The 16023-nt window shown below is 41.2% G+C and overlaps 1 protein-coding gene across 1 annotated transcript in view; it reads right to left on the bottom strand.

The window, feature by feature from the left end:
- Window positions 1-16023, bottom strand: part of LOC310936443 (heterogeneous nuclear ribonucleoprotein C-like 1) — a 46247-nt gene that overhangs the window by 27855 nt on the left and 2369 nt on the right. Inside the window, exon 2 of the mRNA XM_083900509.1 lies at window positions 12877-12952. Within this exon, the coding sequence (XP_083756635.1) occupies window positions 12877-12952 (76 nt within the window). The remainder of the gene's footprint in view (window positions 1-12876; window positions 12953-16023) is intronic.

Here is a 16023-nt window from a genome sequence, read left to right as displayed (position 1 = left end):
TTTGGTCAAGTGCAGAGGAGGGTAAGTGAAGATTTCGGACAAAGGATGTTGAAGATGGAGCTGCGGGGCAGGAGGAAAAGAGGACGACCACAGAGAAGGATCACGAAGGGGGTTAGGGTAAGATCGAGTTTGTGGTAACCCCTAAAGGGAGAAGCCGAGAGAAGAAGTTCATTATGTTTAAAATGAGATAAATTGACGTGTGGAGCCGGTTCTAGGTCTGTTTAAATAATGACAGCATCTTTATTGTGACCATCCATGTTGCCAATTAGCACTTTGCTCAGTTACAACTAATGGTGGTAGCACCAGCGAGAGTGTTCCCCGGTTCAAAGTGTGTTACTGGAGGGAACTGCTGTTCAGCAGGAGCCTCTCTCCCCTGTGAGGGATCTCTATGGTCTCCGGATGTCTTTGTTAGATTTTTCTTTGCCGTTACTCTGACAGCGTCGCAAGCTTCATTGAATATGTATTACATTCACAGCTAATGAAACCGATAACACGCACGTAACGCTCGAATTTGCCTACCACAAGAGAGTTTCCACACATTTATGGGTCACACAGTTAGTTCACGCTTGCGTTAAACCATCGCTGTGGTGTTCCTCGGGACATGCAGCTTGTACCCACACTCATACACTTATCTTCTCCCCCTCTGTTCTATTAAACCCCATTACCCCTCTGTGCTGACAGAGAGCTTTTCCAGTCCAGGCCACAGAAAAGGCTCTCCTGCTGCCTTCCAAATGCTGACATGCTCAAACACACCCACCTCACCCTCACTCTATTTACACCGCACTCCCCTCCAGCCTCTCATTGCCTGTGCTGCACCATTGAACCCATCGCTGTGTCATTCTCTCTAAGTCATCAAAATGAACTTTGCGTTTGCTTCGCGTGGGCACAAAGTTGCTGCCAGATTCAATCTGGTGACCCACACGAAAACGAGCGAGCAAAGGTCACCGCAAAGTCCACGATTACACGAGTCCTTTCCAGACATGAACTCCTTAAAATGCCACAAAATTGGTCGTGGACATTTTCTGGAGTTTTCTGTACTGGGACTTTCGGGGTCAGACAGATTCACAACAAAAGAAAAATGTCCCAGGATTATCCAGGTGAGGGCTGGAGTGTGCAGGACACAGGACACTCACTCGCTCGCTGTCAATTATCCTGAGCTTTTCCTGCAGTGTTCTCAAATGAGATGATCACGTCTACTTACTAGTATATTATATAAGGACTAGTGCTGGGCCAGTTAACAGCCTTACTGGACGACTGACCGGAAAAAGACGTGCGTGATGTCATGTTTACGTGCCACGGCACAGGAGTCCAGTTTGCCAGTTAGAGCCGTTAGCTGCGTTAGCTCCTTTAGCGCGCCTACAGTCGAATTGGAGCGGTCTGTTTATTAAAGGAAAAGAGCAGCGCTAACAAATAACCAGCGTACCTGTGTACTGCGTATGTGTGCCTCTGTTTTTAAAGTTTGCCGTTACTTTAGATCATTGGTTCTCAAAGTGCGGCCCGCGGGCCAATGCCGGCCCGCAGAAACATTTCTGGCAGTCCTTAATGAATTACAGTTGATAGTTTTAATCCAGGAGCTACTAAGCTTGTTAAATGTTTATTAGACATTACTGGATACAGACCAATACGTGTAAACTGTAGAACGGCAATCTGGTCATTAAAATTATTACAAATGGGATTTCTTTCTGTTTTTTTTTTTCCTTTGGCGGCCCTCAGTCCAATGTTGGGTTCCTAAATTGGCCCTCAGGTATCAAAACCTTGAGAACCCCTGCTTTAAAGGGGAAATAAGTAGTTTATAGTGCCATCTAGAGGAGAGGCTGAAATGTACAACAAAGACCTGCTGCTCTGCTCACCCCCTCCCTTCCCTGAGCGCTACGGTATCCGCAGCTGGTCAAATGTCGTCCTCTTCGTCTTTCTCCGTGTCAGCAGATGAGGTTCGTGAGGCGAGGGAGAGGGCGAGCTACCGCGGCCGTAGCAGACGAAGCGGAGAGAGAGGAGGCGGGACTTCCGCTACAAGTAAAGAGACGCTTGTTTTGTTCTCTCGCGTTTGTCCTTACAGGCTCCGGTAGAAACATGGCGTCTCGCTGCTAACAGTGGCTATGCAACCGCGGTCCGCGGTCATGTTATTTTACATGACTTTTTGAAACACTACGAAAATGAAACAAAAACTATTATACAGCGACTAGACAATGCAGGAGCACATAATATGTATAAAAAAGTGGATTTTGGGTCATATAAACCCATAAATACTACACATTGTACCTTTAAATACTCATTTTAACAATCAGGAGTCACGTAAACAGTCACTTTTTCCGGTCAGCCTTCATGGAAACTCATCATGCGGTAACGTTGACGCCGTTAACGTGCCCACTACTAATAAGGACACTTTTTAGAGAAATGTCCTGAGTGACCTTTCCAGACATTGTGTTCTCAAACACTTCTGGAAAAAACCTCAGGAACATAACACAAACGTTGGCACATTTGTGAATGCTGCTTCAGAAACACAAACTGGAACGCTGACAAAAAAAAGATTAGACATATCTTGAGTATCGTAGCCAGTTGATTCTTACGGATATACATTTTCAATGGAAGCCGCGGATAAAAGGCAGACTTCCTTTACTACCTGCCCTGGAGTTTCCCAAGATATTGTTTGGTGAAAATCACTTTTGAACAATTGTTTATATGGTTTTATTTTTACTGAGCCTGGAGAGGCAGGTTGCTCCCCTAAGCTGACTGACTGTCTAAATGCAGGATGGTATTGATCGCCTTTCCTCTGGCCTTTCACATAGCTGTGCTGAGGACACATTAAATGGTTTATAAGTCATTCTGAGCTGCAGGCCTGAAATCCTACCTGTCTAACTTAGAATATATTGACATATTGTGCTCTGACAAACTTATTACTCATTGGAGGAAGCCTCCAGGTGTGTACTGATGCCTCGGCAGAGGGAGCGAAAAGCTTGTGCAAGTGTGTTTGTTTACGTGACTGTGTCTGTACACAGTATACCCCTCTATGTACTGTGCTGAACACTGGGTAGCATGTGAAGTATATGTGTGTGTGTGTGTGTGTGTGTATACGGGGAGCAGGCTCGTCTTCTTGCTGCCCCGGGGGCTCAGAGCCCATTTCCTGTTGTGCAGTGTGATAAGTTTCCCTGTCAGATCCTCCCAGCACCACTATATTTCTGATAAGCTCCACTGCTAGTTTTCCCGACCTCTGGCACACAGATCAATTTGAGATTGATTCAGAATGCCCTGCTGGGCCGAGCTAGAAGATCAATTTGAGATGGATTGTTCACGCCAGGGGGCCAATGGCACGCAGTGTAGTGCTCACTTGCTCTCCCCTCTTTTGCTTTCATCACCCCTCACTCTCACCAACTGTTACTTCTTTCACTCTCTGCATTTCTCTCTGTTGTATATATATACTTTTCTCTCTTTCACTTCACTTTTTTCCTCTTTATTGCTGTTCTCTATATGGCACCGTGCACATTTGCACCCCTTTGTATCAAATCCTACTCGCATCAATCCTTTTTTTCCCCTCTCTTGCAGCTGCTTTCCTTACTTTTTCCCGCCATACAGAATACAGGAGGCAGCAGGGATAGAGATGACTTCATTAGCAGAGGGACCAACTCCTGTAAAGTGATAAGTCTGCAGGACAGGAGAGATAGTGGCTCATTCGGCTCGCCATAGCATATAAATCTATATTATACACCCAAGAATTACTGCAAGAATTACACAAACCCAAGCAGTGCAGACTCTGGCTCATATAATATGCACTTTTTTGACTATGGGATGACACGAGCGTGTGAATAGGTGTTTGCACTGTATGGATATAGGTGTGAAAGTGTCAATGCCAAAACTGTACTATAATGAGTGGCTTTTGAAAGGTCATCAAGGCTAGAAAAGCTCAGTGTAAGTAAATACAGGCCATTTACCATTTAGGGTCCACTGGGTAACATTCAAGAGGGTTTATTGGGAGATGTGTTTGTAAAAGGTTGCTTTAAAATAAAAATTGTTTGGTTTTCGTTTTCGTAGCCTTAGAATTATCCTTTCTTTTCTTACATTTCTTTAAAAAAAATATTATTTTGCAGCCAGTATGGATAAACTAGTATTATTTTTGTGTTTTGAAGCGGAAGAAAATCCTTTATGTTCCGTGAAGTACAGTTACCTTGGATGGTTGTGCAATATGTAATTACATTTCATAATATATATATGTATATTATATATATAAAAATTAATTAATAAAAACATGAGGTCAATGTCAATTTGAACTGTAACCATTGCTGAACACTTATTCCATTTTTCATAACATGTATCACAGTTTGGAGAAATTCTACCCGAGATGGCACAAAAGGTCACGGTGACCTTGACCTTTTACCACCGAATACACCACTAATCACGCTTTAATGTTTGTGTTCTGTGTTGTGTCTCCCGTATGTTCAGCTAGTCTGGAACTTTGTGTTTTGCTGCTGCCTACGTGGAACAGGTCTCTCTTGTAAATGAGACCCTGGGTCTCAATGAGATTTGACCTGTATTAAATAAAGGTTAATAAATAATAATAAAAATGTGCAGTCAGAAAATCCATATCATGAAGCCTCCAAAATTCAACTACTGGGTGAGAGATTAATTTCCTGACTAATGTGAGCGTAGATATTTCCACCATCTTGCTCTTCGTGTCACCACCACTGGCTCGGGACCAACATGTCTCCTATCTTCAGTTGTTGTCTGTGCTCTAAAAAGGCTTTGGCCGTGGCCCTGAGACCGACAGGTACACTCTCCTCCTTGCTCTGACCTTTCCCACCAGCGGTACATCCACCTGTGATTGCAATGACCTTTACCTATAGTACAGCCCCCTGTCACATCTCCCAGGAACTGGCTGTGGATAGGAACACTGAGAGAAAGCCAACAAAGGACAGAAGGAGAATGAAAAGAGCAAAAATGGAAATAACAGTTACAAGCTAGAACATATGCTGGTGTAAACGGGAAGGGAACAGTGGTTTTTTTTTTTTTTTACTGAATAGTTACTGGGCTGTTTGGGACCATAGCGCATAACAAAAATAGCCACCAAATTGATATGCTTGCCATTCAGGTAAAATGGGACCGTTTTTTGGAGACTCTGTGGAGAAGTGGTGCATCCAAACAAGTGTTAATGGTTTGTTTTGTAGTTGTACAATCCTGTAACCACAAAGAGTCTCTTATTCACAGCAGTTGTACAAAAGTACTACTGTTATGTACAAGCAAAACCAATATGAACCATTTGTCTGGAGTCAGATAACACACGTCTATGTCCTTGTTGGTCCTCGAATGAGGAACTTTCTTGCCGTGAGGTGACAATAGTAACACACTGATTTAATGCCAATGCTTTTTTTCCAGAAAAATCCACAAATGGAAGAATGGGAGTGGGCCTGACTGAACACTACCCTGCGTTATCTTCTATTTTACTCTAAATGGGACCATCATTTACAAAGTGGACATCATAAACTACTCAGGAAAATGTTTAGTGAGGTTATAAATCAAGTGGGAAGTATAACAATTTTCCCATAGATTTATATTCAGGACAAAGTAACTTCTTTTTACAACCATTGCAGTCGCACCCCCTAAATCCATTCAAGAGGTCTCGGTTTGAGGATCCTTGATTAACAGTGAGAAGCACCGACAGTACTTCATGTCTCGAAGACTTTCCTCCTGGTTTCATATGAGCTAATTGGCTGTATTGTATTGTGTTGGACAGGTCTAGGACAAACATTGCTGCTTACACCGAGTATTATTCAAACAGGCCCGAGAACTGTCTCCACACTTAACTTCATTTTACAAAAGGTGCAGATACAAGCAGAATGGTCCAGCTATTTGTGAAAACAATTTTGGCAAGAAATTCATCACTGTAAGTGCAGCGTAGTCTGAAGTGATTTCCACTCTATGACAAATGAACAGCATAAACCAACGTAATGCTGCTTTCTTTTAAAAGCATCCAACGTGTTAGCATTGTTATGGCGTATTTCTGATGATTCAATTCAAGAAAATCCAAAGTGATGCCTGATTCCTTTATGTTATGCCTGTTATGTGCACGAGGGCAACCTCAACTCAACAATGACCACTGTGTACATAAGAGAGCAGGTCATCAATCTTCTCCTCAATCATCAGCACAGTGTTTGATGGCCACATCCGCGCGATATGCAGGGTGACGTTGTACCGGTGCACCAACAACAAACAAGATAAAACAGACAACAAAGGAGGACATCCAGCAGCTTGGTTTTTGGCCTATTAATTCCAAGACTGCAGGTGTTGAAGAAACACCGGTTGCAAGGGAGTGACGCTATTCTGTCACCGCAATCAGTTGATTGTCTGACCATACTGTAGCATTACTCTGGTACCCTAAGGGAAGCCGAGAAATGGAACAGTTGGAGCTGGTTACTTTGGCACTATTCCTAATGGAAACGCACAAAAATATGTGTCATACTTTACCAAACTGTTCCAATCGGCGGGTTTCACATTTCTCACGATCCAGAATCTTTTACTTTGAGCCAATTTTTTTTCCTTTTGTAGTTCAAAAAACAAGTTCCAACAGCTTTAATCTACAACCCACAAAACCTATGAATTGTATTGGCTTTTTATCCACTCAGAACCGACACTTTGGTAGCCGGAAAATGGGTCCCAGAAATCTCTGAACACCACTCGTTCATATATGTATAAAATGTATAAAAACCAATATGCAGCTTTGGTAAAACAATCACATAGTCCTACTTCTGTACACTGTGTGCAAGCTTTATTCTGCGAGCTTTCTTCTCCATTGTTGGTGTATTTGTGAGGCAGCGTTACTACTACTACTACAGAGTTTAGAGTTGTTTTGGGGGGGGGGTGTTGTGTATGAAGACATTTCTTGAAACAATGGAAAACCTTATAAGAATGAACAAGAAAAGGATCATATTCTATGTGGATAAGGCCTTATCAATGTATGAAACACAGCAAACCCATTAACTTCACTGACCTAGCATAAATTACCCTTGAATCTATTTTTTGTAATATCTGTCATCAGACTTGCCTTTAAGTTGCAGCACCCCTGTTCTTATCATGGGACAGATCGCCCCCTCTGGTCCTGCCAAGTGCACAGTTCATACTGCAGTGCTCCACCTGTCCAGACTCCAGCCTTGAGCCAATGTGACAGGTGGGTCTGCAGCGATGTTTCCGACCCCTCACTTAAAACTCACACTTCTCTCTGAATGACAATTAAAACCGATAGGAGAACAGTAAAAGAACGAAGAGCACAGAGAACTCTCGGACAAAACTATCAGAGACCAGATGCTCACTCCGCTCAGAGTTCAGATGAGTGCCCACTCCTCCCTCTCTGCCTCGCTCCTTACCTCCCATTGAGATCCACAGTGGAGCAGTTAATAAAAATGAGCACTTCGACACAGGCTGAGCACGTGCACCGAGCAATTTGAGAAAAAGAAAAGTGAAGTTGCAGGGACCGACTTAAAGGTCAACAAGCACCAAGTGGCAACCCAGCTTGAAATCACCCACTGGTTTGTGAAAAACCTCAAGGTTGTACTGCATTGTCCCCCTTCAAAAGAAGACACGTTTTCACGTTCTTCCACAGTAGCTTCACTTTCTGGACACAGTGATTGCAACCGTTATTATTTTCTATGAGTAGCAATCAACACCGTTATATTTATAGGTTTAGGACGAAAGGGGAAATCAGCTAAAAACGTTTCTCATTCACTTTGAATGGGGTGGTGTCGAGCGTTGCCGAACTTCATGGAGGGCGTGCGATGCTTTGCTTTACAATGTTCAACTTCCCAAGCATCAGCGTCGAATCACACCATGCAAATAGTCCAACGCAACACGTGGTAGCCAATCAAATCACATTGTGCAAATGAAGACTCGTTCTGCCCATTGCTGTGTTATTGTTGGTCAAAGTGCACCCAACAGCAGCAGACATCACATCGCCATCAACTCAGCAACATTAGCTACACATTGTGAAAATATGCTTAACATTGCTCTGGCTCCTCTTTAACAGCAAAAACGACTTCAGCAGAGAAGCCCTCCGGCTCGTTAACCATGCCAAATTTAACACCGACACACACACACACACACACACACACACACACACACACACACACACCTGAGGCACATAAAGGCCACGCATTACAATGAACTTTTGTATTAGTGCACTGAAGCATGCAGGGGCCGCGGCTGTGGCAGCATCTGGGCTGGGAAATGTACGCCGCTCTCTCTGCTCCACCTCTCCTACCACAGCTGGGGACTCGCCAAGCGACAGAGAACCTGTGACAGTCAGGAAGCACGGATGACAAAACCCTGATGTCGACTGGGTTGATGTAAACGATCATTATACAAGTGGAGCTGCGAGGTCAGACGGAGGAGCCGCTCACGTGGGACCAACCTGACCGAATGTGTCTAATGTTCATATTCAATATTCATACGTTTTTTGATGGTGGGAGGAAAGCGGAGATCCTGGAGGAAAAATCCACGCTGACAAGGGGAGAACATGAAAACTCTGGACAGATAGGTCCCAGACTGGGAATCAAACCCAGCACCCTTCTTGCCTTGAGACAACAGTGCTAACCACTGATTATTTTCAAGATTATTTCAAATGATTACTCAGTGAATTGAACTTGAAACAATTGAAATTTAATCAGGAAACCTTTTAAATTTACATTAAAATAACTATAAATTATTATAAATATATATATATATATATATATACATACACATTCATATATATATATATATATATATATATATATATATATATATATATATATACATACACATTCATATATATATACATATATATATATATATATATATATATATATACATACACATTCATATATATATATATATATATATATATACATACACATTCATATATATATACATATATATATATATATATATATATATATATATATATATATATATATATACATACACATTCATATATATATATATATATATATATATATATATACATACACATTCATATATATATATATACATATATATATATATATATATATATATATATATATACATACATATATATATATATATACATACATATATATATATATATTTACTTACACTGTGTGTTTAACCCAGGTATTACACAGTGAATATCCGTATACTGTATTTGCCAGATGACGGGACAGGAAGTCAAACGCCATTATGAGAATACAAGCGGTATTTTCAGAATAAAAGCCTCCATCATTTTGGGGCCATATTCTTAACTGAAACACAAGTTCCCATTAATTGCACAGTCCTACTAACCCCTACACACACCACCATGCCCGCGCCGAGCAAATATCGAGATGCTGCGTCCGTCGCCCTGAAAACAGGCTCCGTCACGCGATACTATCAGACCTGCACGAGAGCGTGTTTGTGTGCATACACCAGCAGTGCAATAGTGAGAGGTGACAAGAAGCCTTTATATCATCAAACTTCTAAAGGACCAGGTTTTCTTTTTTTTTTGAGAAGTTCACTTTTGAAACATTTGGGCGAGGCTCTTTGGTGTTTCCAGTTGTAATCCAGCCTGCCTGTCTGCAGCCGTCTCGCATTACTCGTGCAACACTGCTGCTGTTGCCTCCATCTCTCTCTCTCGGCATCAAAGAAATCACTTTCTGTGTGTGCAGTGCAGCAGGAATGTGACACAACGTCTACACACTGCTACACACTGACAGACGCAGCGATAACCATGTGGAGCCGATAGTCTTAATCAGTTTTGTGTGAACTCATTTTTACACGGGATTGAATGAAACAGAAATTGTTTTCTATTTCAAAGTTACACAGTGCCGTTTTTAAAACCGGCACTATAAAGAAACCTTTCACCGGGTTTGACTTAAATAGAGGTTGATATTTACATTTATTTGAGGTGGATAAATCCAAAATAATCACAGTTCATAGCTGCTTGCGACACGCATTGGTGTTGCATCAGTAGATTACGCTGCTTTCCAAGACATGGGCTTGAAAGTAACAAAGTAATCGAGGCCACAGGCAGTAGTTTGTTTGCCAGCTCTGTGAAATCAGTGGGAGGAGGGAGGAGATGGGGTTCACTGCTGCCAGCAGCTCAGAACAGGATTATTGGAGTCTGGGCAGAGAGATTTTTTGAAAGCTGTCTCTCACCGGTTTACATTTGTTTATGATTTACATTTGGCAAACTTGATGGAAAAGGTTTTGTTTTGCCCACATCGCCCCAGGAGCCATGCCTTTATTCAACACTGTTTACTGTCAGAGGAACAGTTGTTTCTTTAGCTTCAAAAGGCAGTGTAAGTGTAGGTTTGATGCCGAGCATATAGAAAAACAAGTTTTACTGGGTGTTACTGGCTCTGTAAAAGTGATTGAACCAAAGGAGAAAAGCTGTTAACCAGTCAGTTAAACGATGAACTGAATGTTGCTATAAAGCTTCATGAACCCGAGCTGGTTTTGGGAAGTGAGTTCTCTGTCATGGTTCATCCTTTAATGATGTTACATTTAGGCATTATGTTCTGATGCACTGTTGGACAAACTCATTATATCCGATAGTGCCCTCACAAACTCCATATTAGTCCGATACAGTCATTTTAGACCATTTATGAACGATGTAGCTGTGTTACAAGCACATTTGTGCTGAGTCATTTCGAAAGACACAATTATCCAACTGTGTTACAAATATTGTTCTCCCAAAAGAGAGGAAATAAACAGCCCAAACATGACTCAACTAAAATGTTTTTTTGCTGGTATTTATTCACATGTTAATCTGCGCATATGTGAAGCATGCGTTATATAGGACTTTTGGATTGTCCGATAACCGATCCAGTGATTTTGACCAACACCGAGTAATGACACACATAAATAAAACACACATGAATGTCACTTATAAAAACTGTTCTAAACAGCCCTTATTTCATTTTCAGATGGGAATTTCAAGCAAAAATGCTACTTGAACGGAATTATTCATTAAATATTCCAATATTCTGTGTGTGTGTGTGTAAAATAATTTCTATGACTGAGCTCAATAATGCATAGCTGCCAGATAACTACTTGGCGGACTGGGTAAATAACGTTTGGAGGATTAAGGTTGTGGGCAGAGGACAGAGCCAGATTAACTGTCCTCAAGGACACGCCTGAGTGTATGAATACAGTGCATTGTTCCATACTGCAATATTTCTACCTCTACATATGACCATACGTATGATTTGATGGAAAGGAAATTGAGCTGTCAGGAAGAGAAAAGCATGTACTGAGTTACACAGAAGTGTATTTTAAAGGTAAAATAGCAGTAGTAATAGTTGTTAATGTTGTTAATGTAATTGAGCTTAACTGAAACAAAAGGGAAAAAACAAAGTGAAAATTAAAGTCAGACAATAAACACAATTAAACACAACCTCATCTGATGCAAAGAGCACATGAAACAAACCTGTGATCCCATAACGTGAGCATTTTAAAAAAAAGCTTGCAGATAAAACTCAGCAGTCACCTATTTAATCATCAGACTTATTATTATCATTATCATTATTATAATATCACATCCATATGTATTTATTTCTCACTCTGGTTTGTATTCCAAACACTCCTCGCACGCATTTTGTGCACGTCCCGAAAATTACTTCAACATTATTTATTATGTTTACCCAGTCTGCTTTAACATCAGCAACTCTCTTCTGCACTGTCAGCAAAAAAAGAAAAAAAATAACCTCTTCCCTGCACGGATGAAGACATTCTCGGCTATTTCCCATTCACAGCTATTTCATTATTACTTTTCAGCAACTACACACTCAACATATGGTTTCAGAGACTCAATAAATACTCAAAAAAGTATTTTTTTTGCATGCCTTTCTGATTTAGTGATGTTAGTTAAGTGCATTTCATTTTTTTTTTTTTCATTTTTGCACCTGTGTGGAGGACAATATTGAGGCCTCTAGAGGACGTAGCAGAGAAAATGCACTGTTGGAGTAGGAGATAAAAAACGGGACGTGACTCAAACTTCACACAGACTACGGTTATTTCACTGCAATATTTGCCTGAGGAGCTAAATATTGGCCGCTGGCCCTGGAGGCAAATGTGTCTCCAGTCCACTTGACACGGCCATTGGTGCTGATATTGTTCATTTTCCCCGAACAGTGGCAGTTCCCATTCAGCGTTACCACCACCAACCGCAAATTATGGCTCTGATTATGGGATGAGACGAGCGCTTGGTACGTACGGTGTAAAATTAAGGGACGCAGCGTGCAATTTGTGTGACCTGGTGAAGTCGACACAATAGAAAATGACAGCAAAGTTTCTCTTAATTCAATATTAGAAGGGGAGACGAGTGAAGTACTCCCCTTTTCTTTCTTTCTTTCTTTCTTTCTAAGCTTTAACAGCCAAATCAAAGCTTCAGAGAAACAATTCATAGGACAGGATGCAGTGTGAGGGGTGTGGACGTCACGAAGGCACTGATGAATTTAAACAAGCCCACACGCTCTTCGCGTCTCGCTCCGCCAGCAGCAGCAGCACCCGTAATGTTAGTGTAACTCCCTGGCTACGTATTGAACCACCAGCAATAAACAGTAATCAGCTCCAATCATATGTGGGCACTACATCAACAGACAGATTAAAACATTGACTGATGGAGACAGCACCTCTGGCTGGAATCAATACAGGCGGTTCAAACACACACGTGCACACACACACACACGCACACACACACACCGCCACGATGAAGCTAATAATGAACAATGCCGCACTGACTGCAACGCTAAAGGTGCAGCTATTGAGTCGCAGATAAAGGGCTGCAGCAAATAACAGGGTATGTGATTATCTGCGAGAGCACAGGTGTGTGTGTGTGTGTGTGTGTGTGTGTGTGTGTGTGTGTGTGTGTGTGTGAGGAGCACCAGGGCTCATACTCACCCATACGTGGTGTTGCTGGCCCTCTTACTCCCTGCCCTGGAGCGGCCTGACTTCAGCTCTCCGCTCATGCTCATGTCTGCAACGGAGAGCAACTGATTCACTTTGCGGTAACACAGTTAAGGAGCAGCACAACACAACAAAACACAACACAACACACAATACAAGACAGCAACACCAAGCATAGACGTTACACTAAGAGGGATATTTAGGTGGTTAGAGTTTGGGGTGGACGACGTACTTTTTGAAATTGTTTTGTGACTTAAAGCTCCAGGAGGGAAGGGTCGTGTGAGGTGAGGAATATTCAGCTGCAACATGCAACTTTCACCAATTTTTACGTAAAGCCAAAGACCCAGAGGTGTCAAAATGCCGGCCCGCGGGCCACATGTGGCCCGATGCTTTCTTTATATCACGTCACAATGAAAACATGGCCCACGGCCTCCTCTTCCTTTAAACAGTACGTATGGCTGCATGTGTGAGGTGAAACAAAATCATATTAAAATATATTTGCAAGCAATATCTTTGTAATAATAAAAATGGAGTACGTATTAAATGCTCTACATTCAACTTTAAATGACATATATACGCTTGTTTGGTGTTTTAAACACACTTGTCAAAGTTATTATTGACTTAAGTTTAGATTTATTTGATAACATATGCATGCATTTTGCGTCATAAAAAATGCTTTTATTGTGGAGTATGCGTCATTCCAGAACCAAACAGGCACGTTTAATATGTTATTCTGTGAAATATCGCTGTGAATACCTTTATTGCATTATTATAATTAAATATTGGGTTATAATTTTAAGCTCATATTGCACATTCGTGACTCTACAGTTTTCCCCCCACTTTTTCAATCTAGACAGGCCCCCTCTTGATTAGACTAGATGCTCATTGGCCACCCATGCCATAGACTATGAATCAAAAAGTGGATTTAGTATTATGGGTTGCAGGGTGAGTCTATCCAGGAAGTAATAATTAAAATAAAACCAGGGTTCGATACCTGTGGTTGCAAAAAGTTCTTAGTTTGCAAATGTCAGGTCTTCTTCAATAGACCATAATGTTGATCCTGTGAATAATTTTCTCATTAAGAGGAAAATCAACAATAAAAACATAAGCATAAGACGGACTTGGTCACGCTGTCTGCACGTGAGCTGCACCAGCGCATTTGATCGTAAATTATAAATCCTCAATCATCAACTAAGGACAACTGAGATTCAAATGAATTATTTTTTTGATTTGCCATGTGTGAATCAATAACTCCCAATTATCGGGCCTTGAGTATTCTATTCTTTGTACACATGTTCCAGGGGGACAATTAACTGATCCACCTTGATTACGATACCCCTGCAGCTCATTGTTCGGGCTATTGTGGAGTTTTGATCGTGAGGAGAGGAGAGGAGAGGAGAGTAGGAGGCCAGTCTGACATGGACAGATGGATGGTGAATGGAGCGTGACTGGGCCAGCTGCACATACACTCTAACAGCGTGGCTGGCAAATGGCTGGAAACTACAATTAATTAAGTATGGATCTGAATGTGTGAAAAGCAATTTGGACACGTGTATGTTCCTTTACCTCCCACAGCGAAGCCCCATTTTCAGACGGTTTAGAAACAGCCGGTGACCTGCTCTCTGTAGCCAGAAATGTACCGGAGACTTGCACGCACACCTGCACTCCAAATACTACTGCACCGCAGATACGTGACAGATATTAACGACGTATAAATACACGGTTTAATACAGCGTTTTTTCCGCGTAATTAACTCAGTATATACAGCAGTGATTCACCCTCAGCGGAGAAACAGAGAGATGATCTGATCTGATTCTTATACAGATATACAAAATAATGAGATTTAAGTTATTGGCTGAGATGCATGTAACTTTAGAGCTGCTGAAATAGAGCATCCTCCACTTCTATATTCATAAAGTAGAGCGTCTATATTGTTGCTGTATAGTATTGTTTCCAGGGAGTGTGAATAAGCCAGGTATTCAGCACTCAGACAATGTTACGAAATGCAATTTAGTGTGGAAAAATTGTTTTTTGAGGTGTCTCTGTGTTTACTTTATGGCATACTGTGACCAAATAAGATAATTTGCTCTCTCATCATCCTCCTCTTCCTCACATATACTTCACACACACTGCTATAGTGAAATTAAATTAAGATGGAGCGGGAGATAAGGTGACTCTAATTATCATTATTTAATTGGTTTCATTTTCTCCACTCCGATTACAAACCAGTAGAACAGTATTTCTGATTTTCCTTTAAGTAAGGATCAGAGGAAGCTCGCGCACCGCTGGTGGTCCACGCACCACAGTTTTGAGAACCATGGCCGTACGGTAAAAATTTAGCTCCACAGTGCTAAATACAGGTGACGCAGACCTGCTCAGGCTTTGACAGAGGTGACATTCACCCTGCTGTAAGTTGATGGACCGTCAAAATAATCACAGAGACGTCGTTTGAAGGTTGAAATGCTGCATTGTGTCGCATTAACATTGTCCACTGATGATCAGATGTTTGAGGACAAACATAAAACAAGGTCTAAGCCTGAATGACACACCAGTACTGAATGAAATGGTTCAAATACTGGCTTTTTGAATCTTTATTTAAAAGGTGCATTATGTAGTAAATCTAAAGCAACTGGCCATAAAATCCTCCTAATATGTCACAGAGACTCACAGAGGAATAATGTTCATATAACAAACTGAACTCACCAACAACAACAGTACAGCCAAAATATTTGCATCAAAACAAATATTTTGCAGACTGCAAATCATGTTCATGTTTTGAAATCTACCAATCATTGCAGTCAGTAGAGTCTCAGCTGCTGAGCAACCACGGGTTGCCAGTTACGTCAGAAAACGAAACCTATAAGACCTCGGTATTTTGAATTTGAATGTAGTAACCGTTTATGGCCACATTCTTGCATATGGCACCTTTAATGATGACTAGGACGCAAACAATGACTTGAACAAATAAGATAAAAACATGTTTCAGAAACTTTACGTTGCCAAGTATGGGGAGAAATCATGGACATCATCACATCACATCACTAATGTGTCAGAATCTCATTAAAAAAACAGATCTGAATTTGCACTGTATATTTACAATATACTGCCAATCATTAGTAAATTAAAACCAAATCTATGTAA

Source organism: Microchirus variegatus (assembly GCF_963457635.1).
Source record: "Microchirus variegatus genome assembly, chromosome: 14".
NCBI classification, from domain to species: Eukaryota; Metazoa; Chordata; class Actinopteri; order Pleuronectiformes; family Soleidae; genus Microchirus; species Microchirus variegatus.
The sequence above is the reverse complement of the archived record's forward strand: the minus strand, read 5'-3'. Positions and strand labels throughout refer to the sequence as shown.